Source organism: Primulina tabacum, chromosome 3, assembly GCF_025594145.1.
Source record: "Primulina tabacum isolate GXHZ01 chromosome 3, ASM2559414v2, whole genome shotgun sequence".
Taxonomy (NCBI): domain Eukaryota; kingdom Viridiplantae; phylum Streptophyta; class Magnoliopsida; order Lamiales; family Gesneriaceae; genus Primulina; species Primulina tabacum.
In genome coordinates, this window is record NC_134552.1 from 17,893,937 (window position 1) to 17,919,175 (window position 25,239).

A 25,239-nucleotide genomic window follows, 5' to 3' on the forward strand; every position below is an offset into this window, starting at 1 on the left:
GCGTGAAGGTGAGAACAAACTCAAATGTCCTCAGTCAAGCCAGTACTAACCGGGCCAACAATTCAAGAAGCCTAGGTTCTCAAGCAATTAGTTTACCAGTGCTCCAGCCCAAGGAACCACTTCTTCTCAATCAACCAGAGAGAAAGTCAAGTGCCAAACTAGTGAATGCCGTAGGAATTCTGGAGCTTGTTTCCGTTGTGGAAAAATGGGCCACCGCATTGCTCAATGCCCTTTTCCAGATCCAAGGAATGGTCCAGCAGGAGGAACAACTCCAAACAAGTCTAAGGAAAACAAGCCCAATGCTCGAGTTTATGCTATTACTCAAGAAGAGGCTGACAACTCAAATGATGTCGTAGCCGGTACCACTCTAATCAATAATATACCTGCTTATGTGTTATTTGATTGTGGTACTACGCATTCATTCATGTCTGAGAGATTTGCCAAGAAGTTAGGAGCTAAGCATGATAACTTAGAAGAACCATATAGAGTAGCAACTCCTGCAAATCGGATTTTAGAAACTCACACTCTATATCGGGATATTAGTGTTCTCATAGAAAATCAGGGCTTCAAGGCAAACCTAATCCAACTAAACATGGTGGAATTCGATGTAATTCTTGGAATGGATTAGTTAGCCAAGAATCATGCTTTGGTAGAGTGTCATGGAAAGACGGTAACCATCCAAGCTCCACACCAAGAGAAATTTTTTTTCATGGTAAGACAAAAGAATGAAAGACTCTTCTTTCTGCTTCTCAAACTTGGAAAGCAATGAAGAATGGAGAAGAAGTTTACCTAGCTATGTTAAGCGAGGTAAAGGAAGAAACCACACTTGCACTAGAAGAGATTCCGGTAGTACAAGAGTTTCGGATGTCTTTCCTGAAGAACTTCCTGGCGAAATTCCCGATCGCGAAGTGGAATTTGAGATTAATTTAGTACCCAATTCTACACCAATCTCAAAAGCATCATACCGAATGGCTCAGGCAGAGTTGAAAGACTTCAAAGAACAACTTCAAGAATTGTTGGATAAGAAGCAGATCCGACCCAGTGAATCTCCGTGGGGAGCCCCTGTACTATTTGTTAAAAAAAGACGGGAGTATGATGTTATGTATCGACTATAGAGAGTTGAACAAGATTACAATTAAGAATAAATACCCTCTCCCGAGGATAGATGACCTTTTAGATCAATTGAAAGAAGCCAAGGTCTTTTCAAAACTCGATCTGAGGTCAGGATACCATCAACTGAAGGTCAAAGCAGAAGATATCTCTAAAACAGCCTTCAGGACAAGATACGGCCATTACGAGTTTACAGTGATGCCGTTTGATGCCGTTTGGACTAACCAATGCTCCAGCAGCATTCATGGACCTCATGAATAGAGTCTTCAAACCATAGGTTCGTGGTCGTATTCATCGACGACATTCTGGTATATTCTTCAAGTGAGGAAGACCACAAAAAACATCTTCGTTTTACCCTCCAGAAACTGAGAGAAAATGAACTGTACGCCAAGTTCAAGAAATGTGAATTCTGGCTAGAGAGAGTCACATTCTTGGGACACATAATATCATCAGCAGGAGTATCTGTGGACCCTAAGAAAGTAGAAGCAATCTCAGATTGGCCTAGACCAAAGACTGTGACAGAAATTCGAAGCTTCTTGGGATTAGCAGGTTATTACCGAAATTTTGTTGAAGGATTCTCTTCAATAGCAATACCTCTCACCAAACTCACACATAAGAACTCTAAATTTCAATGGAGTGAAGATTGTGAGAAAAGCTTCGAGACTTTGAAGAAGAAGCTTACCTCCACGTCAGTGTTGGTATTACCTATGAAAGGCAAAGACTTCACTATCTACAGTGATGCATCTAAAGGAGGTTTATAATGTGTACTCATGCAAGAGGGAAGGGTGATTGCATACGCGTCGAGACAGGTGAAACCGTATGAACAGAATTACCCAACACATGACCTCGAGCTAGCAGCAGTGGTATTTGCACTGAAGATTTGGAGACACTATTTATATGGTGCTAGGTGTGAAATATTCACCGATCATCAAAGCCTCAAGTACTTGTTCACTCAGAAAGAGTTAAACATGAGGCAGAGACGGTGGATTGAATTCTTGAAAGACTACAACATAATGATAAGCTATCACCCAGACAAAGCCAACAAGGTAGCAAATGCTTTAAGTCGAAAGAGTACGAGTAAGGTGATCCTGGCATCACTTTCAGCACAACCATGTCTTCGAGAGATAATCAAGATAAGTCAAGATAGAGATTTCGTTTTGGCAAAACTGAAAGAGCAAGTTAAAGAAGGAAAATCACCAGATTTCGAGACGGATAACAAAGGAATCTTGTGGATGAAAGGACGATTGTGCGTACCAGATATCGATAACCTTAGACAAGAAGTAATGTCCGAAGCACATAATTCAAAATTTTCAGTCCATCCTAGCAGTACCAAGATGTACAGAGACATGAAAAAGAATTTCTGGTAGAGTGGGATGAAAAAAGATGTTGCGATATTTTTTTCCAAGTGTCTTGTGTGCCAACAAGTCAAAGAAGAGTACCAAAGACCTGGAGGATTTCTTCAACCTCTAGAGATTCCAGAATGGAAATGAGAACATATCTCCATGGACTTTGTTATCGGATTACCAAAGTCTAGACAAAGTCATGATGTCATCTGGGTAATCATAGATAGATTCACAAAATCTGCGCATTTCTTACCTGTCCGCATGAACTATAATTTGGACAAGCTAGCCACATTATACATGAATGAGATTGTACGATTACATGGAGTTCCAGCCAGCATACTATCAGACAGAGATCCTATGTTTACATCTCGTATTTGGAAGAGTTTTCAACAAGCCATGGGGACTAAGGTCACTCTTAGTACGACCTATCATCCTCAGACCGATGACCAAACAGAAAGGACAATTCAAACTCTAGAAGATATGCTAAGAGCATGTGCTCTAGACTTCAGTGATAATTGGAGCGAACATCTACCCTTAATCGAGTTCGCATACAATAATAGTTAACACATCAGTATTGGAATAGCACCATACGAAGCTCTGTATGGACGAAAGTGTAGATCACCACTATATTGGGATGAAGTAGGGGAAAAAGCCATCGTTAGACCCGAACTGATCCAAGAAACAGTGGATAAAGTTGCTATGATCAAGGAAAGACTAAAGACGGCACAAGATCGACAGAAAAGCTGGGCTGACATGAAAAGAAGACCCGTGAAATTTGAAGTCGGAGAAAAAGCATATGTGAAAGTGTCACCTATGAAAGGTGAAATCCGATTCAATAAGGCTGGAAAACTGAATCCCAGATATGTTGGACCTTTTGACATTCTAGAGAAAGTGGGAACACTTGCTTATAGATTAGCACTTCTCCCTGAGATGTCAAGGATCCATAATGTTTTACACGTGTCATGGTTAAGAAGATATATTTCCGATCCAAATCATATTCTTGAAGCTGGACCACTGTTGGTTGAAGGAAATTTAAATGAAGAACTGAAGTATGAAAAAATCCCGATTCGAATTGTGGATAACAAAGACCAAGTACTGAGGCGACGAACTATTCCATATGTTAAAGTACAATTGTCCAATCACACCGAAAGAGAAGCTACTTGGGAATTAGAAGAAAATATACGAAAACAATACCCTTACCTCTTCAAGGATCAGGTATAGCCAATTTTCGAGGACGAAACTTCTTATAAGGAGGGAGGGATGTGTTCTTCCAGCAGTAGCTAGCATATTTCAGAAGCTAACAATTCCAGTTGAGAATCTGAATTTCCAGCAATAGCTAGCATATTTCAGAAGCTAACAATTTCAGTAGCAACTAATATTCCAGAAGCTGGTATTTCTCCAGCAGACAGAATTCCAGCAGATAGAATCCAGCAGTCGAAGAGTTCAGTAGCGCGAGTTCCCAGCAAACAGCTACTGATTCTGCTTTTGACTTGTAACTGAAGCATTTAACATGTAATAAAGGTTGTAATGACACATAATGGCAGATTATGGTCATTTATTTGGGAGGCTAACAGTCAGAATTTGCCTATAAATAACACCCTCAAATCTATGAATTGATGCTACACAAATCTTGAGTATCACTTGAAAATTCGAGTTAAGAGAGTGCCTTTGTTCAAGCAGAAAAATCCAGTAACGAGAATAACAGATTTCAGACTTCAACCGAAACTCCTAGCAAATTACAGTAAGTGGGCTTATGTATAAATATCTTGAAAACCGTTTGATGACTTCTGTTTTGAAGCAAAGTATATGTATTTTTGCATTCTGATATCTGATTTTTGAAGCACTGAAACCTAGTGAACTAATGGTAGGAATATATATTCTGAACATTACTGAATTCTGATTACTGGCCTCACCCCTTAGAGGAGAGAACATATAGGTGACTGATATCAGTTTAGCCATGAAATTCACAAGCGTGCTCAGTTCTTACTTGTTAAATTTCTGATTCCTTAATACTGATTCATGTTCTGAAAATAAGAGTTTCTGCATATTATTTGTATTACTGTTTCTGTTGAAAATGACTTTGAAAATTGGGAGTTATTCCCGTCCCCGCTTACTGAGTGATAACCATATCACTCACCCACCAAACTCATCTCAGATAAGAACGAGGAAGAATTGTTAGAAGAAGAAGAACAACATCAGTTTTGGGCTGGTGAATAAGACTGTTGTTGTTAAATTCTAAGTTATGTTTCCACTATATCTGTAAGACATTGTGATGTCTGGTTTTACATTTCCGCTGTAAAACATTAGTATTTGAGTTTGTATCAGACAATGAATTATTTAGTATTATGAATAAAAAGACTGGTTTCTGAATTTTGTACTTCTAAGGCTTGTTGTTTTCGAATGTAAATTTGAGAGCAACGCCGGTGTCAACTAACCTCGTTCCTGGGGCGTGACACCACCCGCGTGCCCGCCGCTCTTGACCACCTGCCCACCACCGTATAGCTTGGGCTGCCTAAAACAGCCTCCTCATGCGTAGGCGGTGTCGTCGAGGGCCGCCTACCGCCTAGATAGCCGCCTCGACCGCCATTTAGAACACTGATTTTGGTACATTAGTGGTAAACATAAGTGACCTAGCTACTTCTAGAAGGTGTCTATTCTTCCTTTATTGCTACTCCATTTTGTTTTGGGTTTGAGCACTTGAATTTTTTCATGAATTTGTGTTTCAATCATTGCATAGAAATTTTTGAAAATTTGTTCGACTTCCGATTATCAACAAGAAAACCAAACTCAAACATGTATGATCATCAATAAAGGTGATAAACCATCGTTTTTCTGAAATAGATGTTTTAAATGGTCCTCATACATCACTATGAATAATTGCAAAATGTTTTGACACTTGATGTGGATGAACATGAAATGATGCACAATGATTTTGGCAAATTGACAAATATCACATTGAAAAACAGAAGAATTTTTGTTACTAAATCACCAAATGCTTCAACTAATGAAAATTCAGGTGTCCTAATCTACAGTGCCAAAGCATTATCTCATCACTACTAGAAGTAGAGTTTGGTATGAGACTAGAATGTTGGGCTTGTCCGCGTGGTGACTTTCTTTCTCAAAGTAGTAAAGGCATCCACGTTCCTTATCAGTGTTAATCGTCGAACCCCGAGTCGAGATCATGTAATACACAAAAATTTGAGGAAAACTTAGCACATCACTTTACATCATGAGTTAATTTGCTAATAAAAATTAGATTACAGGAAAGATTAGGAACATGCAAAACATTTTGAAGAGTCAAAGTTTTTGAGATGACAATAGATCATTTTCCAGCAATAACAGATAAAGAACCATCAGCTGTTTTAATATTTTTGTTTTCCAACACTCGGGACATAGGAATGAAACAATCAGGAGGGTCCCTTCATGTGATCAGCAACACCTTAATCTATTATCCAAGGACATATGGATAGGGTGAAAACATTAAAAACAGTAGATTGCGAGTTAGTACCTTTCTGGGCGATGGAACAAGCCACTGGAGTAGATTGTGAAAAAGGTGTGGATTGAAAAAGCTTATACAATTGCTCTAATTGTGCCTTACTGAAAGAGGCAGTCCCCGGAGATTTTCAACATTGTTTTGTTCCTCCAGTCCAATTTGATAAGCCCTTGAACTCCCCACTACCTGTTTGATTGAAAGACTTTGGTTTCCAGTTGGGTAGTTTGCCGTGTAATTCCCGACATGTTTTTGTATTATGCTAGGGCTTTTTACAGTGTTCACACACTTCTCCCTTCCTTGGCTGAACAATATGTTGTCGGTTTTGAGGTGCAGTAGGAAATTTTTTGCTAAACAGGGCTGAAGTTTCTGAAACTGATGATGTCTTCTCGCTCAACATGATTTATTCTGAATAAATCACAATACAACCTTACACTATACATACAAAACTTATTTCCATATTACATTCACAATCTAACCTTAATCAAATATTATGACACTGATTACAATATTTTCTTTCTACAATTATCACTACAAGAAATTTCATAATCAACAACACACATAGGACAACAGTTTAACTAAAACCGTTGTTAAAAAACTTTTAACAACGGTTTTAGTTAAAACCGTTGTCATAGATCATTTTTAGTCATGAATCGTTGTCTATTAGCGTGTTTTTTTGGACATTCAACAACAGTTTTAGAAAACCAAACACAACGGTATTAGCGACGAATTTCTTACAACCGTCGCTAATGTTAGTTATAGATAAATCGTCGATAATTTCAAATTAGCGACGGTTTAAACTAAACCGTCGCTAGTGTTAGCAACAGAATCAAGTAAACCCGTCGCTAATTTGAAATTATAAACCGTCGCTAATTTGAGCGACGGTTCAAAGAACACCGTCGCTAATTTCAAAAATTCGATATAATTTGACCATAAGCTCGTGCAAAAATGCAAAATGCTTCCAGAAGAATAATGTACAGTCTTCGGTCCTAGTTACCGAGTGTTGGTCGATTCAAGCTTGGTTCGGATGTCGATTAAAGTGTAGTTACTGTTTCTAGCTACTGTCTTCGGAATGGAACAGTTTCAGGAAAGTTGGATGGCAGAATCAACAGCAGGCCGACAGAAGTATAATTCCAGTGAGACCATTGGACCAAGTCCTCGGTCTCAAATGCAGATTCATTTTTAATATAACCAAAAATGAAAAAAATATATAAATTATAGGATAAAATGTAATTTTCTCTTTTTTCGAGGTTACAAGTTTTGTGAGTCGTGAAGATTTTCTATGCTTGCCTTGAGATACCAATGCGAACTACGCCCCTCTGATGTTCAAGGACTTTATTTATTTAAGGTTCTCAGCCTTAAATAAATAAAATGCATAATTATTTTAATACAAAACTCATATGAGATAGTCCAACATATCAATTTTACGATACATATATTATTCTCGACTCATGAAAAAATATTGTTTTTAATCACAAAAATATTATTTTGTATTCTAACTTATTATATATGTATAAATCTGTGATATCGTCTCACGAGAAATATATTCTATTTTAATCCATCAAGACAAAATTGACTAAAACACAATTTAACTTCTTGTTTCTAGTAAACCATGCTTCCTTATGCCAATTTTTGCAGTGCATAAAATTTAAATTATGATAATGATTAAAATAAATTATGGTTACTTGATTTCAACAACATTGAAAAGTAAATCACGTTAGTCAACAATATCGAATAGTCTTATATCATATGAGCTCATGGTATGAATAGTATTTGCACAATATTCTCTTAAATAAATGTTTTTTTTTGTTGAAACTCTCCAAAATTTAATGTGTCTGAAAACTATAATTTAATAAAAGCTTGAAACTTTTTATCAAAAATTCAACTCAATTCAATTTAATAGTTTTGTTGTATTTGAAGTCTTTAATGCTCGTGTTTTAGTAGTTCCCCATTGCATTGCAAACAGTCAAAAACTAATGGCAAAAACTTGTGTGAGACGGTTTCATATGTCGTATTTTGTGAGATGGATATCTTATTTGGATTATTAATGAAAAATATTACTTTGTATGCTAAGAGTATTACTTTTTATTGTGAATATCGGTAGGATTGACCCGTCTCACAGATAAAAATCCGTGATACCGTTTCACAATAGACCTACTCAAAACTAAATTTGTCTCATTATAGAAACATGTTTCTTTTTTCACACAAATTAATCAAATTATTGAAAAATTCATTTACACAAATAATTTTAAACTTTTACTCTTACTTAATGAGTATCTATAATATATTATTATTATTATTATTATTATTATATAAAGAATATGTCACACAGAGGACACCATCTTTTGTTTGCTAAATTGACCTTACACCAACATTTTTTTCCTCAAAATTGCCACACTTATTTTCAATATTACTTCTCTCAAATTGCACTATCAAACAAAAGCCGGCGACTTCTCGGAAAATTGCTCTTACACCAACATTTTTTTTCTCAAAATTGCCACAAAATATTTTCAAATATTATCTCTCTCAAATTGCGTTATGGTTCTTCACTAATTTCTATCAATTATTATTAAATTAAACAAGAAATCAAACGTTTAATAAAATAAAAATATATATAAATTATGATTATAATTTTACACAAAAAATGTTTATGCATAATTTACTAGTTTATGTAAATATTTTGTTATCTTTCGAATATTTAATTGATTATAAGATCTTAAATTAAGTAGAGGTATATTATGAAAAGAATAGAAAATTATTAAATAAACACACACACACATATATAAAGCCGCGTTTGGTTCGGATGATTAGCCGGGATAGATTATTTTATCCTACCTAGTCAGCTGTTTGGTACACGTGATTATTTAACCAAGTCAATACTTCATATGAATGATTAGGTTATATTAGGTAGGTTAAAATAATACCTCCTCACCCCCTAGGATTATTTATCCAACTCTTAATACCTCATATTTTTCCAATTTTACCATTCTCTTATATTCAAACTCATCACCACTTCCCGCCATCGACCGCCGCCGCCGCCGCCACGATCGCCGCCGGCCGACCGCCGGCGCCGACGCCGACTATTTCCGACGCCGGTCAAAATTTCCGGCCGGCCGTTTCTGGCCGTCGCCGTCGCCGCCGCGAAAGGGAAGGGCAATTTTGTCTTTTCATCATAAAATTCAAAATTATCCTACACTTAAAAATCTTACCAAACATAATATTATTTTACACCATATATTACAATCCTACCACAATCATTTTCTTTATCATTTACATACTAATCATTAGTTTATCATATCTTTCCAACCAAACGCAGCCAATCAATCATAAAATATATAAAATTTTGATGAAGGGATTAATTACTCTTTGGAAAATATATACTACTTTTTTCATCAGTCAATCATATCGAATTTAATTGAACTTTTAAATATAGCTTTTATTCCCTTTAAGAAATCTTAATTTCAGCAACATTGAAAAGTAAATCACGTCTCTATTTTCTTAAAAAATAAAATAAATCACGTGAGTCAACAATAACAGATGTACACGATGGATTTTGGGATATGAATTTAATAAAATTTTAAAACTAAAATTAGAAATCAATAGAAAATAATAAATCTAAACGAGAATTAAATTACCAAACTTTGATTCGAGGGAATTTTCACTATTCAATTGTGTCACTGTTCATCGGCTAACATATTATTTATTCATGTAGTTACAAGTAATTAACCTTAGAATTATAGGGATAGCCGCTAAAATCCTTGTGTTTTCCTAATTTAATTGACCAGACCCAGCATCCAGTCAAAACTTATCAATAACTAACTGGGCACGATAGCGTTCCATATTAATTAAAAATAGCATTTAGATCTGTGAAAACAGTTAATCTTGAAATCTAATAATCGAGATAGCTTCAATTGATAAATCCAATTTCGTTGATTTATTTAGATTAAATATATTATGATAGCACAACACATTTAATATATGTTATTCGTGTACCAATCATTCATGACAATTACGGATCACTGAATTCATGGATAGCAGTAGAAAATTATATATCAAATAAAATTTTCAGATTAATCAACATACAACTTTCATATAAATAAATCATAAATCAACAAATACTTGAAGAAACACGAATATTAAATTAAAACACAAAAAGTCTCACAGTGATATATCGAAATAGTAAAAATATCCCTTGAATCAAAAATTAAACTTAGCCTAAAGGTGTGGAGAGGAGGTGAGAAATTCTTGCGTCTTCTTCTTGTTCTTCACGTTGAAAAGAAGAGCTTCCTTTCTGCCTCCTTTCCCCCCTAATGTGCGTGATATTGGTTTGGGAGGATTGTTTCTTCTTTTCTTTCTTGATTCTTGCGCCTCCCTTCTTTTTTGTGAATAATAGTCAAAATCAAAAGGAAAAAATAGGTCTTATATGTGAGGTAGGTTCTGGCAAAAATGGGAGATTGGGTCCAACAAGTAATTAACCCAATAATCTAAAAATAATAACATAATCACTAAAATTAAAAGATATTTAAAAAATATCCTCCAAGAATATAGAGTTTTTTATGTAAAAAACTCTATCTTATATTTATTATCTGATATGAAAATTCCTCAATTCTCACTAGGCAGTCGAGGAGTAGTCACGTGGCGTGATCACGCCTTTTTCAAAAACCACTTTCTGAATTTTCCTGCTTCAAGTCTTCCACTAAGATCATATTGACAACTTTAATTGTGATATAAAATCATCTTTTTTAGCCCAAATTTATTGCAAGAGCAGAAAACTTCATTTTACAATAAAATCACACAAAAATGTATTAATTAAGCATGTTGGTAGTGGTAACAATGAGAGATATGACAACAAAAATACAAACTATTATGAGCCTATCATTATACGATTTCAAATTTATATTTTCGATATGATATTAGTTATAATGGTTTTCAAAAAATAAATGGAATGCTAGTATTGTTCGAAACATGTAATTCGAGATCAAGTCGCTACACAACATAATTTACTGTCACGTTGAATGATAATGATGTTACCAATTTACACCTGGCTATAGCAGACGAATTACTGTCAAGTATCTCTGAGATAATAACAACAAAATTTATCTGGGATACTATGACAAAGATGTTCGAGGTCAAGTCGCTACACAACATGATTTTCGTATAGAGAAGGCTTTATACTATTCGGATGACAGAATCCTCATCGATGATCGATCATATCAATACACTAAATATTCTATTTGCCCAACTCACTTCCATGGGACATAAAATAGAGAAAAATGAACGTGCATAGCTTCTACTTCAAAGTCTATCAGATTCATATGATCAACTTATCATCAACTTAACCAACAATATTCTTATGGGCTCTCTAAAATTCTACGATGTCTTAACTGCGATTCTCGGAGAAGAAAGTCATCGCAAGAATAAGGAAGATATGTTGCTAACTTCGAAGCAGACAGATGCTTTGCCGATGATAAGAGGAAGATTTATTGACCGTGACTCCAGTGAGAGCCAAAGACGAGGTAGATCAAAATCGAGAAGTAAGAAAAAAATTATTTACTGCTTTAAATGTGGCGGTAAATGGTACTTCAAAAAAGAGTGTACGAGTATCAAAAAAATTATCAAGGAAATATGGCCAATACTTCAGGCCGTGGTGAAATATTATTCAGCGAAGCGCCAACGATGGCAGAAAACAGGCAAATTTTGTGACAGATGGATTAAGATTCTGGAGCGACATGACACATGACATCTTAGAGAGAATGGTTCGATCATTATAAACCAGTCTCAGTAGGATCTGTATTTGAAACATCTACAACTTGAAAATTCTACAAATTTTTTTAAATACTTATTTTAAAATTTTAAAATTCTGCATGCATGCACTAATGCTGAAAAATACCTTTTTTATAATAATCGTAACCAAATAACAGATAAAATACTACAGTTAAAAATTGCCAACTCGGCCATCATAAATGTATGTAATCAACATGTCAAAAACATGTTTCATCATATCATCATATACGTATACTTTTTCCTTTTATTGAATTTAGTTCATTAGTTGTGAATTACGTATCAGCTCTAATCGTATCAGATCTATGGTATCGGCTCTATTCATTGGATCCATCTACATATAACAGTGGTACCCGGCGGCGGGGACGTCAGCGACAACATTACCCGTCCACTGAGTCTTAGCCTCAGCTCATCGTATACACATATCGTCAGTCACAACCAACTCTCATCCTTTAAAAACATCGTCATTTTCATCACTTATCAAAATCATGCATATACGTAATTTTCCTTAAAACCAAGCATGCAACGAAATTTTGCATAATTTCATGTAAATCTCGTTGTTCAATTTATTTTTTATTTTCATATTTATTATCTCAAGTTGTCGTACGTGGGACCAACATTAACAAACAGAAAGAAGAAAGTTCTCAATCATATTATCTCTGATTCTCAAAGTTATTTTACTCAAAGAAGCTGTATTACAAATAATGTTCTAATTGCTTTCGAAATTGGTCATTATTTAAAGCGGAAAAACAAGGTAAATGTGGTGAGACAAACATTAAAGATTGACATGTCAAAAACCTATGTTCGTGTTGAATGGACTTTTCTAAAAGAAATGGTGCTTTAGATAGGGTTCCTTAAGAAGTGGGTGGAGATGATAATGCTTTGTGTTACTATGTCCAAGTAATCCGTGATTCATAATGGTTATGAGATTGGTCTCATTGTGCCTCAACGTGGTTTGAGTTAAGGCGATCCTCTCTCACCTTATTTACTTCTTATATGTGTTGAAGGTTTTACTTCCATTTTTCTGTCCGAAGTTCTTTAAGGTCATCTCCAACCACAAAATATATTTGGCGCAAATTTTACATTAAAATAGTACGATTTCTGCATCAAATACAACATCTACTCCAACTCGTTTCCCTCAAATGGGTTGAAACACAATGTAGATGCGATTGTTTTCGCTAATTCAACTAATATTGGCCATAGCTGCATTATTCGAAATTCTCATTTCATCGTGATAGCACCAATCTATGGTCTTTTTGCTGGTAACTTCACTCCAACAATTCAGAATCTTTGTTCATTCAAGAGGCATTAAGTTGGCTTAAAAATTTGAACGTCGATCATGTCATAGTTGAATCTGATGCCTAGGTAGTTAACGAGTTGTTGAATACGTCAGAGTCGGATTCTTGGTGTTTAACACTAATCGTCGAAGATTTTAAAACTTTTATCAGGAATATATCATCTTGTATGTTTAGTTTTTCGTATAGATAAGCGAACCAAGCTGCCCCGTTTTTTTCAAAGCATCATTCAAATTAATTGCCCTTGTTTGAGTTGTATCAATATCAAATCCACTCGTCACAATATTGTGCTCATTTCCTTTTGATTTAAATGTAGATATAAGAGAATCCAAAATTTGGTGGAGATTCAAAATTCAAATTACTTAATGATGCATTTGAGGGAGAGTGGTTTGAAATCCATGGATTTTGATTACAATTTTATTGTTTGCAATAAAATAATAAATCAAATATTAAATTCATACTTTACTTATTTATATAGGCAAAAACTTGTGTGAGACGGTTTTACGGGTCGTATTTTGTGAGACAAATATCTTATTTGGGTAATCCATAAAAAATATTATTTTTTATGCCAAGAGTATTATTTTTTATTGTGAATATCAGTAGGGTTGATTCTTCTCACAAATAAAAATTCGCGAGACCGTCTCACAAAATACGAACTCATTTATATATTAGTAATACAAAGTATAATGTATTTTAAATGACATATTATTGAAATCCATCATAATTTCAAATGATACCATTATTGATATCCACAATAATTAATATGAAATAGTACATAAATATATAAGTGATAGATTTGGAAGTGTAGTCTTGCTTTCTAAAAAATAAAAAATACATATGAAAATATAAATTATACATTTGTATTAATACATAGATTTGAAATAATCGAAAACATAATCGAAAACATAATCGAAAATGAAATGCATAATATATAAATTGAGCACAAAAACACTCATGAGACGATGAGTCAATTTTATGAGATATATTTTTATTTAGCTCATTCATAAAAAAATATTTTTATGTTAAAAATATTATTTTTTATTATAAATATAATAATGGTCGACTTTCTTACCAATACTGATCCACAAGACTCGCAACCTACAAGCTTTAAATAGAGAGGATGAAGTAATAGATACGATGAAAATTTGAATATAAAATAGAATACGTGTCCGTTAAATTTTTTTTAAAAATTATTTTATCCGAATTTTAGAACCCTTTCTAATTTTTAAAAAATTAATGAAAATTCAAATGTAATAAAATAAAATAATTTTATAATTACGACTTTAAATTCAAATATTTCCCAGTTTTCGATCCCTCCGCCCAAGTTTCCTCTTGGAACCCATCGTCCAGAAATCACTCTCCGTCTCACATCCGAGTTCTGTACCAAATTATACTCAAAATTCAAAGCAATTTCCTCAAAACCCTAGAATTCCGCTGATGGGATTTGTGTAAGGATCATGGCAGCTGAATTTTTTGGTCAATGAATCATTTTCACAAGAAACAATGGCGACTTCGGCGTTTAAATCAACGACCAAGAGAACCCCAATAAGAGGTAGCTCCAGCTCCGAAGACTCCAGCTGCGCTAGCCGCTCTCTCCGCCGTTCCCGGAGTCTCAGCCGGTTTTCCCGGCCGGCCCATCCGGAGTGTGATACTGAACAGCCCGTGCTTGATTATAACAAGACCGGGCCGAGGGGGAAGTTCGTCAACACTGTGAGGGGATCGGCGGCGTTCCCGGATATCAGCTTAGATGATCTCGCGCTTGAGTTCTTCGGTTCGAGGACTGAAAATGAGAGTGATGCAGGGGTGGTGAAGGAGAGAAAGGAGAGGGAGGGCCGTTCGGTTGGACGATGGGCGAGTGATACGGTATCATCCAGAAGAAGGGGGCGTTCGGTATCCAGGAGCCGTGGGGATAGCATTTCGAATAGCTCTGCTTTCGAGGGGAACAAAGTTGTTTCTTCCTCCGACGCTGGTTCACGTCGTCGGAGGTCTTTCTCTGTGGCTCGCCATCAGATTAGCGATTCAGAGGTGACTTTGCATTTCCGTGTTTTTTTTTTAGCGTGGCTACAACTTAGAATTGCATGAGATATTGCTTCTGCACGGGTTGCTCAATTTTGAATATTAGATGAAGTGATATGATATACTAGGAATTCACTTTGAGAGCTGAATTTTTTTTAAAGTTACTGATGCTTATGTAACGATTAATTGAATTAAATGGAAATTCAAAAACTTTAGCTAAACATAACAAAGGAATCATCATTGAAAGAAACCAAGTGTGAGATGCTTAAGAAGTTGAATTTCATTGTGCTTTATAATTCTATTTGTTATAAAAATATATTTCAATCGAATTTCTAATGTTTGTCTTTCATGTTTATCACAAGTTTGTCTAATTTTTCCAAGTTAAAGTCACCCTTTCGTGTTTGATTAATTAATTATCTCCGAGGTCTAGTCTAAATGTTTAAATTACCAAAAACAAATAAACAACTATAGTTTAATGTCTGTGTTGAAATTTGACTCCTTTATTTAAAAGGCTAGTATTGCTTAGCAATCGATGTCAACTACAATCAATCAATGTTAGAGGTGGCTAATCAATAATATAAAATGTATTTAACTAAGAAAATGAACCTAAAAATCAAATTAATTGAGCCATCAATTCAAAAATCCAGTGTTCTAAATGGCGGTCGAGGCGGCCGCCTAGGTGGTGCCTAGGCGGTAGGTGGCCCTCGACCGCACCGCCTATGCTTGAGACGGTGTTTTAGGCGGCCCAAGCTATAAGGCGTTGGGGAGGCGAGTCGAGGCGGCTTGAGGCGACGAGCAGACAGGTCGAGGCGGGGCAAGGAGGGGAGCAGGCGGGCGAGACAGTCAAGATTTTTAAGTTGTAGTCAACAATTTTAAAAACGTAGTCAACAATTTTAAAAACCTAGTCAAAGTTAACTAATTTTAAATATCAAAACCGTAACATACCTCACTTTCTTTATTTTATTTTTGGTTTTCACTCTCAAGTCTCAACCACCACACAATATCTGCCGCCCGCGGCATTTTATTAATTGCACATTACCTAGATGATATTATATTTTGTGTTTAACATTATTTAATTGCATATTTTACATAAAAAATGATACTATTTGTGATTATATTGCATGATTATCTACAAAAAAATACTTTAAAAAATTCAACCGCCTAGGCACCGCCTGGGCTCCCGCCACCGCCTCCCGCCATTTACAACCTTGCATAAATATAATGTGGCATGTGTTTCATCGATTTATTTGTAAACATATTAGTTTATGGGTGTAATGAAAGGAGCAATTGAGAGATAAAATCATGTCGAAAGTAGTAGTAAACCCATTCCCAGGATTCCTCTGCACACTTAAATGTTCCTAAAGAATATTGAAGAACGTAAAAAGAAATTATATATCCTAATAATTTAATTTTTTGTTACTATGAGTAATATCTGTGATTCGAAATCCTCTTTATTGGCGTAAACCTCGTTCTAATTTGTTTAGTAGGAACTATGTCGAAGGGAACTGTTGCATTTTTTAAATTGCATCACCAGTTCATGACATATTCAAAATTTTAGCTGCTATTTCTGGCCTCCAGTTGGGCATATCCCTGAACACGAGATTGTTACTCAATTTTGAGTGGCTTCAATTTTTATGTGACATGCTTAATCCTTAGACATGGGGTCTATCCAGCATGCTACTCTCTATCGGACCAATCCAAGATTTTGATCCTCTTGTTCAGCACTCCTGACGAGTGCACAATTTGTTTCCTTTATACCGTGTCTGCCCTTTTCATTTTGTTTTGCCTTTGTATTGATAAGTGATAACTAATGCAAAAAGGTTTAATGCACTAAAAAAATATAATATTATTTCACGTGTTAAACATGGATTGCATCCACTTCATGAAGGGTTTGGGAGTGGATTTAGGCAAATAATGAGAACTCAAAATTGGCGACTTTTACTGGTCTCCTTCCTGCTCCAGTGATCAGGTCCAGTCCATGATCTTGGCCTGACTTGAACAAAAGACACCGAAACTCAAGCAAATGGATAATGATTTTGGTATACCGTATACATCACGTACCTATATCAACAGTCAACACCATGTCAATCATGATTAACAACATTTCCACCATCAATAGTCCACATTCAAAAGATTGTTATAAAAATACTAACATGAGAGCTAAGATCAACATCTACCAGAAGGTATGGCACCAGTGTTGCCTGGCTTGTTTAATTTTTTGCTCAGCCGCTTCATATTGTGGGTTAAGGCATTGATGCAAGATATTTTTTTGAATTTTCATACCTGAAATGTGTAACAAGCTTATTTTTCTCAAAAGGGATACATAAGTTGCCGTTAAATTTGAATTGCAGAGTGAGGTTGATTATACTCTGAGTTCAAGAAAACATTCTAATATGAAGGCTCCAGCTGATGGGAACTACCAAATGCATTTAAGTTCAAGCAACAGGCGACTTGGAAGATCTCGGAGCCACAAAGATCTTTCTCTATCACACGATGGTTACTCTGTAAGGTCTTTATCCCTTGTATGTATGTTGTTTGCTATTGTGCTTCCGGCTCGTATGTAATTGTGATGGCTACTATACATCATTTCTTTCTCGGGTATTTCTCAGTGAGCATTTCTTTAATTGTCAATCTTGACTCTTTTTCCCTTTATTGTGATTGCATTTCAAATTGAGCTTTTTAAAATTTATTAAATCGAACTGAAACTCGAATAGTGACTTTTACACTGAGATCTGTCAGAGTCAATCTTCTGTACTCACTGATGATGAATCAAAAGACACTCATTTTGGGAGAAACAGAACTGAGAAGATAATCCACGCAGTTTATGCTCAGAAGAAGGTCGATTTAACCTTCTTTGTTTGATTTAATTGCTATATTTTATAATTTATATTTTGTTAGTAAGATGGTAGTCCATTAAATTTCTATATCATATATTTTCAAATTATCCTTGGATATTTGTTCTTGCTTCAGGCTGAGCACCATACAAAGGATGTTCCAAATGGACTATATGAGGCAATGCGAAAAGAACTTAGACATGCTGTTCAAGAAATCCGAACAGAATTAAATCAAGTGGGCTATAAGAAATAAGTTTGCTGAAATAATTCAAATACCTGTTCTTAGATAGTCTTTTGATGGTAATACACAGATTGGTTATTCTTATTTAATTATCTGTACTATGTACAGGCAATGGGAAGAAATCAAGTGGCTTTAACTATTGGTGACTCCTTACAATCAGACAATTCCGAGAGACTTCCAGATTTGTCTGTTATCAGAAAAAAATACGCCACAAAATTTGAGCAGGTGATAGCTCTCGTTTTTTACTTTAGACTGTATCTGGTTAGTTCCTGTTAAATAAGTGTCTTGTAAAGTATGGGTAGGCAGAAGTTGGTTCTGGAAACTATTGAACACAAATCTTGAAGTGGTTTGGCTCGTATAACACTGAAATGATTTACTGTGAATGGTAGTTTCTTAAAAGCAGACTGTCTGCTGTATATTTGTGTGCTGTCTTAGCACTCCACTGACTTGTATGGATGTAGGCCTCCAAGGAGAGCCCCCAAACCCAAAAGACTGGGTGGAAGTGTAATATTGAAATATTTGGTTCAGTCTGACATTTTAAAATGAAATCCTTGGAGCATTTTATTCAAACACCCAGGTTGTGTGATTAGATTCTGGGAGAATCAAATGACAAAATAATAATAAAGATTTCTGTTCAAATGGAAGAATGATGCTTGGAAAACTTGTGGATAAATTTGGCAATCTATGTTGTTGGAACTAACTACTTTAAAATTCTGGGAAAAAAACAAAAATTCACCACTAGTTTGGTAATCTAGGTCGTGTCCTGGAATCAGCTCTTCTGATGAATTGTAAACAAACCTGAAGAACTAGAGTTCAAAATTCTCTTTGTTTTTACATTAAATCATTTTTATCTGTGGGGGTGTTTTAGAGTCGTAGATTTAATACCTCATTATTGCGAGACAGAATTTCTTTGTACTGAAATTCTCAAAAAGTGAATGAAACATTCTCTCAAATTTGTAGTTGGAAAAACGTAAACAGAATTTTTCGCCTGAAATGTTGTTTGAGGAGCAACGAGGTCGAGATGCCCATAAGATAGTCAAAGAACTTTCTGATACAAGGAGTTCAGCTGTAGAAGAGCAGCATTCACAAGCCAGAAAGGTATATCCATCGCTCAGTTTTAGTCCTATAAACTGTTTGGTTTTAGTCTAATTGTATTGTTTCTAACTGTTATGCTTTCTTGGTGTTAAAGAGAAGTAGCGACAGAAATTGTATGTCAAAACGATTAAGCGAGGAAGCAGAAAGATATTTCGAGGGCTTCACTTCTAATGTCGATACAGACATATCTTCACTGGATGGAGAAAGAAGCGACGGAAGTTCGACTTTAGGAGGGAAGGACAGAGGCACTGCAATAAATAGGAAAGGACCTTATAGTACCGCAGCATCTGTTTCTAGTCCTATTATAATTGATGATGTTAGTTTGCCTTGGTTGCTGTGGGAAACCAGTCACGATGCTTCTCTTACAGGCAAGAACAAGGCACAGACTCCTGTTACTCCAAAAATTCTGAATTTGGATTCAGAAAAGGTTAATTTTTATGTCTTGCTAGTAATCGTTTTGATAATGTTCGAATTGATTTCAATTTTTCCATCTCACTGTTGTACCTTCATAACTTCATTAACCATATCTCAGTCATTCAAAATACCTATGTTAGTGTAGTGTCATGTATTATGGAATTCCTTAGTTGTAGGAAGATTTTGATTTTGTATGTGTGAAACAGCGATTTTCCCTATTGACATTTTGGCCCTAAGCTTTAGAAAAAAATAAATGGTTATAAAGTTTTCAATGTTTTAGCTTAATTATTCAATCTGCTGAGGTAACTTTCTGTTTTTTCCCCTTTTTATTTTTGGATATCAATATGTTTTTTTACATCCACGATCAATTTTAATGAAATCAGTGTTTCCTGCAGGACGTTGTCTTAAATGATCCAGGTAGTCATTCTGCTAGCAGTCAAGGAAGCTGGAGCCCTGGTCGTCTTTCCAGTAGCCTGACGAATAAAAGAGGTGACAAAGGCAAAACTAGAAAAGTGGGTGATTCGCCCATTGATATGGCCGAGTATCATAAACTTCCCAATAATGAAGAAGTTCTGTTTGAAATGTATAGGCAGCAAAATAGAATCAATTCTGGTTGTCTATTTATTTGTTCTACTCAACTTCTGTAAACAATTGACTTCTGGATTGGGATAATTCCTCTCTCATCTTTTGCAACAGAATCTCTCCTTTTTTTTTTTTAAAAAAATTAGTTCTGATTTTTTGTTTTTAATTATCAAGTAATTAGATGTTCGCTTAAAAGATATCGTAATTCGGAGTATTAATAGAGAAGTAGTTGCTTACAGAAATATTTTGAAATATTTTCTCACAGTAGATAGTAAGGTGTAAGCAAATCAAATTGAGACAATATTAGTAAAATTTAATACTCGAATTCGAGCTCATATTTAGTATATTTTACTTCGAGCTTTGAAATTCAAATAATTTTTTTTAAAAAATTTTTTCGCTCGAGTTTGACTCAAAATTTTCAAACATATTCAAACTATTGTTTAGATAGAAAGGTTTTCGAGAAAGGTTCGAAAACGCAGTTTTGAAAGTTTCAAATGTCCGAAAAAGCTCGAAATATATATATATATATATTTAATATATAATTATATTATATTAATAAAATATTCAAGCTCGCGAGTTATCGAACAAAATAATTTCAACTCGAGTTCACTGTGAAAAATATTCAAACATATTCGAATTTTGCTCGAGTCCGATAAATTAAAATACAAATAAAATATTTATCGAATCAACTCGATTCGTTTACGACCCTAATAAGTAGTGTTAGTATATATGACTTTTTCTCACATAAAATTAATAGTAATTCATTTAAATTAGTAATAGGATATTATCATATCCAAAATCCTACCTAATGCAAATCATTAGAGATCACAAAGTATTTAATACAATTTATCTATATTAACAAATTGATTTATGAATAAGATGATATCTCTTGCCCCAAAAAACTGTAAGTCATAAAAAATATGTAGGAAACAATGAATTAGTCAAATTTTTTTTTTTTGTTTTTAGTTTTTGTCGATTCATTCGCTAAATATCCAAAAATTAGGATGCAATATTGTTACTATAATTTAAATAGAGATTTAGAAATTTAACTCACTTATCTTATCTTCTTATTCATAAATCTACTAAAAACAAAATTCTAGTGCTGATCGAAGTCTTATTTCTATAAAGATATTGTTAATATAAAAAAATTGCATTAAATACTTTGTGCTCTAATGTTTTGGATTATGAGATAAAATTTAATTTGGATATGGAAATATTTTATTAATTTATTTAAATAAATTACTAATAATTTTATGTGAAAAAATGTCATGTACACTAGCACTATTTAGTTGGAGAAACTGTTTTTTTTTTTTACAAACTCTATTAATACTCACCTAATTACTCGATAACTAAAACCATAAAATCAAAATTAATTTCCAAAAAACATAAAAAGAGATTCTGTTGGAAAAGATTTCCCAATCAAAAAAGTCTAGGAGAGAGATTACTTAACAAAATTTTCTTATATATACGAACCTACACATCTATTGAAGATAGTTAGCTTCATTATTCATACCATTTGCCAAAACCAAAAAATGGCTGCCGTAGAATCCCGTGAACAAAAGAAAGATTTGAATGAATGGCTTCCGGTAACGTCGTCGAGGAACGGGAAGTGGTGGTACTCCGCTTTTCACAATGTCACGGCCATGGTTGGAGCCGGTGTGCTCGGTCTCCCCTACGCCATGTCCGAACTCGGATGGTAAGTTCCTGAAAATTACTTGATTTAAACAAATATCGTGTTTGAGATTATGAACTTTTTTTGTATGAAATTGGATTTTTATGAAGTTTATTTTTACGTTTTTGACGTGCAAATACTTTTTATTTGAGTATGGTAAATTATCTTTTAATTCATAGTAGATGCATGTTTAATTTTTACGGTTTTGTTACCGTTTTGTCTTTTGATCTCTCTTTTTTTAGTAGATGCATGTTTAATTTTTACGAATGTTAGGAAAAATTGCTTGATTCTCGCTGTATTTTTTCAATAAATAAATTTTACCATTATTACGGCATATTGGAAAACATACATTAAAGAATTTGTCCACGAAATAGCACCGATTTATTTTATGAATGAATTATTAATTGTATTTTATTTTGACATTATAATGTATTTCGATTTATTATTAAATATAAATGAGTCTTATCAGAAATATTAATATATGCCACATGATCGAGCACACTGCATACACAAGATAAATAATATATTCAATTAAAGTTATATCATATAAAACCAAAAATTTATTAATTGATACTGTTTCGCAAATTTTAATTAATTTATTTTTTGAGATATCAACGTAATAAATATTAAATTTCAATCCCATTAATTTTATTGTAATATCACTAAATAATTTACAATAAATATCATCTTAAAATTTTAAGACATATCAATATGTTATCAAGTATGTGTATAATTTTTTTTATCAGGTTAAATATATTAAGAAACAAAAATAATAAGATGCTGTTATGAATTTTAGGGGAGAAAAATTTAATATGAATTTTTTTTACAATTTTTTAATATCAATATTCGCATACATGCAATTTTGTATTAACGTTGTTATTTTTTTATTAATATATTGTTACTTTTATTATTTATATTTACACAAGTAAATATTATACTACAGGGGACCAGGGGTGACCGTGATGGTTTTGTCTTGGATCATCACTCTTTACACTCTGTGGCAAATGGTGGAAATGCATGAAATGGTTCCCGGCAAGCGTTTTGACCGGTATCACGAGCTAGGCCAGCACGCTTTTGGCGAGAAGCTTGGCCTCTGGGTGGTGGTGCCGCAACAGCTCATGGTGGAAGTCGGTGTCAACATTGTTTACATGATCACTGGCGGCAAGTCCCTCAAGAAAATACATGACATTGTCCGCCCCCACCAATCCATTCGACTCACCTATTTCATCATGATATTTGGCTCTGTCCATTTCTTCCTGTCTCATCTCCCTAATTTCAACTCTATCAGCGGCATTTCCTTAGCTGCTGCTGTCATGTCTGTCAGGTATCACTTCTACTATATAATCTAATCTATGTTATTTTTAAGTTTAGTTATTTGTGTTTGTTTGGAGTATCAAAAAATCAATTTTCATGATTTTTCTAATATGATTTATTATAAGATGATGTTCACAAAAACATGAAATATTTATTGCAGCTATTCAACTATAGCTTGGGTAGCTTCGGTGCATAAAGGGGTTAACAAAGATGTAAAATATGTGCCTCGGGGATCGAACAACTCAGAAAAGTTCTTCGGATTTCTTAGTGCATTAGGGGACGTAGCTTTTGCCTTTGCTGGGCACAATGTTGTGTTAGAAATCCAGGCCACGATTCCTTCTACTCCCGAAAAGCCATCCAAGAAACCCATGATGAAAGGAGTTATCATCGCCTATGTCGTTGTGGCTCTATGCTATTTTCCAGTTGCATTTATCGGCTATGCCATTTTCGGAAGCAGCGTAGAGGACAATATCCTTGTATCACTAGAAAAACCTGCATGGCTTATCATTGCCGCCAATTTATTCGTTGTTATCCATGTTATTGGAAGTTATCAGGTAAAAATTTTGGATTCTTTTTTTAAAAGGTTGTTTCTTGGACACAATATCATGCAAGTATTTATCTTCATGAGTTCGTAGGTTTTTGCTATGGGTGTATTTGACATGGTCGAATCATTCTTGGTGAAGAAAATGAAGTTCAACCCGACACGACTTCTACGCATTGTCACTCGTACAACCTATGTAGGTGAGTGATAAACTTAAATTACATTTTGATGGTAAAATGAACTTTTGTTAGAGTTTATGACTTCCATTCTTTTGGTCCTAATCCAAAAAGCCAACTCCTCGCATTTCTTTGTTGCCCCTTGGCTATGAACTTTTTATTATTTTTGCGACACATGTTTACTATAGATAAGAAAATATGGAAAATGGTTTTTAGATGCATATATATATATATATATTATTCTGTTGCATTATTTCGTAATTATTATTTCATGTGTGTGTGCTACCTTGCAGCTCTCACCATGGGTTTGGCAATTTCATTCCCTTTTTTTGGTGGACTTCTAGGATTCTTTGGAGGTTTTGCTTTTGCTCCAACAACATACTATGTGAGCTATTCAAATATTGCTCTGTCAAATATATATATATTGTTACTATAAATTATAATTAAAATTCGGTGAAATTTATCTAATCATACATTTTCAATCATTAAAACAATACTCTCCAATTCTGATATCATTTAAATAAAGTAAACTAAAGTTAAAAAAAGTAAAACTTGATTGTGATATTTTCTTGCAGCTTCCTTGTATTATGTGGCTTGCAGTACACAAACCTGAAAGATTTAGCCGGTCTTGGTGCATCAATTGGGTATGCCTCTAATAGTTTATATTTAAAATTTCCACTATTTAGTACCATTTTAAATATTGGTGTGAAGTTAAGACTAATTTATGACAATTTTAAATTAAATTTGCAGATATGTATTGTGATCGGTGTTCTATTGATGATTTTAGCTCCAATCGGTGCTCTGAGACAGATCATATTGCAAGCTAGAGACTACAAATTCTTCTCATAAAATGAGCAATTTTTGTAAATTTTATATCGATTTCTCTAAAGTCAATCTTTTTTTCGATTCTAAGATTTTCCTTAAAACTATTAATTTTTTTTTAAATCTTGAATTTTTTTTTATTATCTCATTTTATTTGTTAATTTGTTCATTTGGACAAGAGCTGATTGAGCATTTAATTATTTATTGTGCAAGCTTTTGTGTATCTTAATACATTAATTTGTTTCCTCCAGTTTTCTGGACCCTCCCATATACCACCGATTCAACTCTTCAATATATAATTCCACCTATTATCTTTGACTATTTTTTTGAATGAATTATAATTATTATTTTTCTCTAATCATCAAATTAATTATTTATTATCATAGTTTTTCATATTGATATTTACCTTTACAAATATACATGTTGACTGAAATTTCAATTGTTGAGTGTATTACAAATTAATCTACAACCCTATATATACAAGTTGCCTCCAAGAATGTATGACTTGGATCA

At 34.2% G+C, this 25,239-nt stretch overlaps 2 protein-coding genes across 4 annotated transcripts; both read left to right on the forward strand.

Moving 5' to 3' along the window:
- Positions 1-14,222: 14,222 nt before the first annotated feature.
- LOC142540916 (uncharacterized) lies at positions 14,223-20,333 on the forward strand. Of its 3 annotated transcripts, none has more exons than XM_075647387.1 (8): positions 14,223-15,044; positions 17,387-17,539; positions 17,775-17,873; positions 18,006-18,104; positions 18,219-18,335; positions 19,116-19,208; positions 19,300-19,632; positions 20,015-20,333. In XM_075647387.1, exons 1-8 carry the CDS (start codon positions 14,523-14,525, stop codon positions 20,264-20,266), a joined length of 1,668 nt encoding a protein of 555 aa, XP_075503502.1. In that variant the 5' UTR covers positions 14,223-14,522; the 3' UTR covers positions 20,267-20,333. The 3 variants fall into 3 exon arrangements, with proteins under 3 accessions (XP_075503502.1, XP_075503501.1, XP_075503500.1); XM_075647386.1 differs by having other exon boundaries at positions 14,224-15,044; positions 19,089-19,208; XM_075647385.1 differs by having other exon boundaries at positions 14,226-15,044; positions 19,071-19,208; positions 20,015-20,332.
- Positions 20,334-21,726: 1,393 nt separating this feature from the next.
- Positions 21,727-24,779, forward strand: LOC142540917 (lysine histidine transporter 2-like). Its single transcript, XM_075647388.1, has 7 exons — positions 21,727-21,897; positions 22,817-23,197; positions 23,348-23,741; positions 23,823-23,928; positions 24,198-24,289; positions 24,480-24,548; positions 24,655-24,779. Exons 1-7 carry the CDS (start codon positions 21,734-21,736, stop codon positions 24,751-24,753), a joined length of 1,305 nt encoding a protein of 434 aa, XP_075503503.1. The 5' UTR covers positions 21,727-21,733; the 3' UTR covers positions 24,754-24,779.
- The last annotated feature ends 460 nt before the right edge of the window (positions 24,780-25,239 follow it).

Coding starts and splice junctions, on each gene's coding strand:
- LOC142540916 (XM_075647385.1), top strand. CDS start 14,523: ATGGCGACTTCGGCGTTTAAATCAACGACCAAGAGAACCCCAATAAGA. Junction 18,105..18,218: donor TCCGAACAGAATTAAATCAA/GTGGGCTATAAG, acceptor TACTATGTACAG/GCAATGGGAAGAAATCAAGT. Junction 19,633..20,014: donor TGAATTTGGATTCAGAAAAG/GTTAATTTTTAT, acceptor TGTTTCCTGCAG/GACGTTGTCTTAAATGATCC.
- LOC142540917 (XM_075647388.1), top strand. CDS start 21,734: ATGGCTGCCGTAGAATCCCGTGAACAAAAGAAAGATTTGAATGAATGG. Junction 21,898..22,816: donor GCCATGTCCGAACTCGGATG/GTAAGTTCCTGA, acceptor ATTATACTACAG/GGGACCAGGGGTGACCGTGA. Junction 23,198..23,347: donor GCTGCTGTCATGTCTGTCAG/GTATCACTTCTA, acceptor TATTTATTGCAG/CTATTCAACTATAGCTTGGG.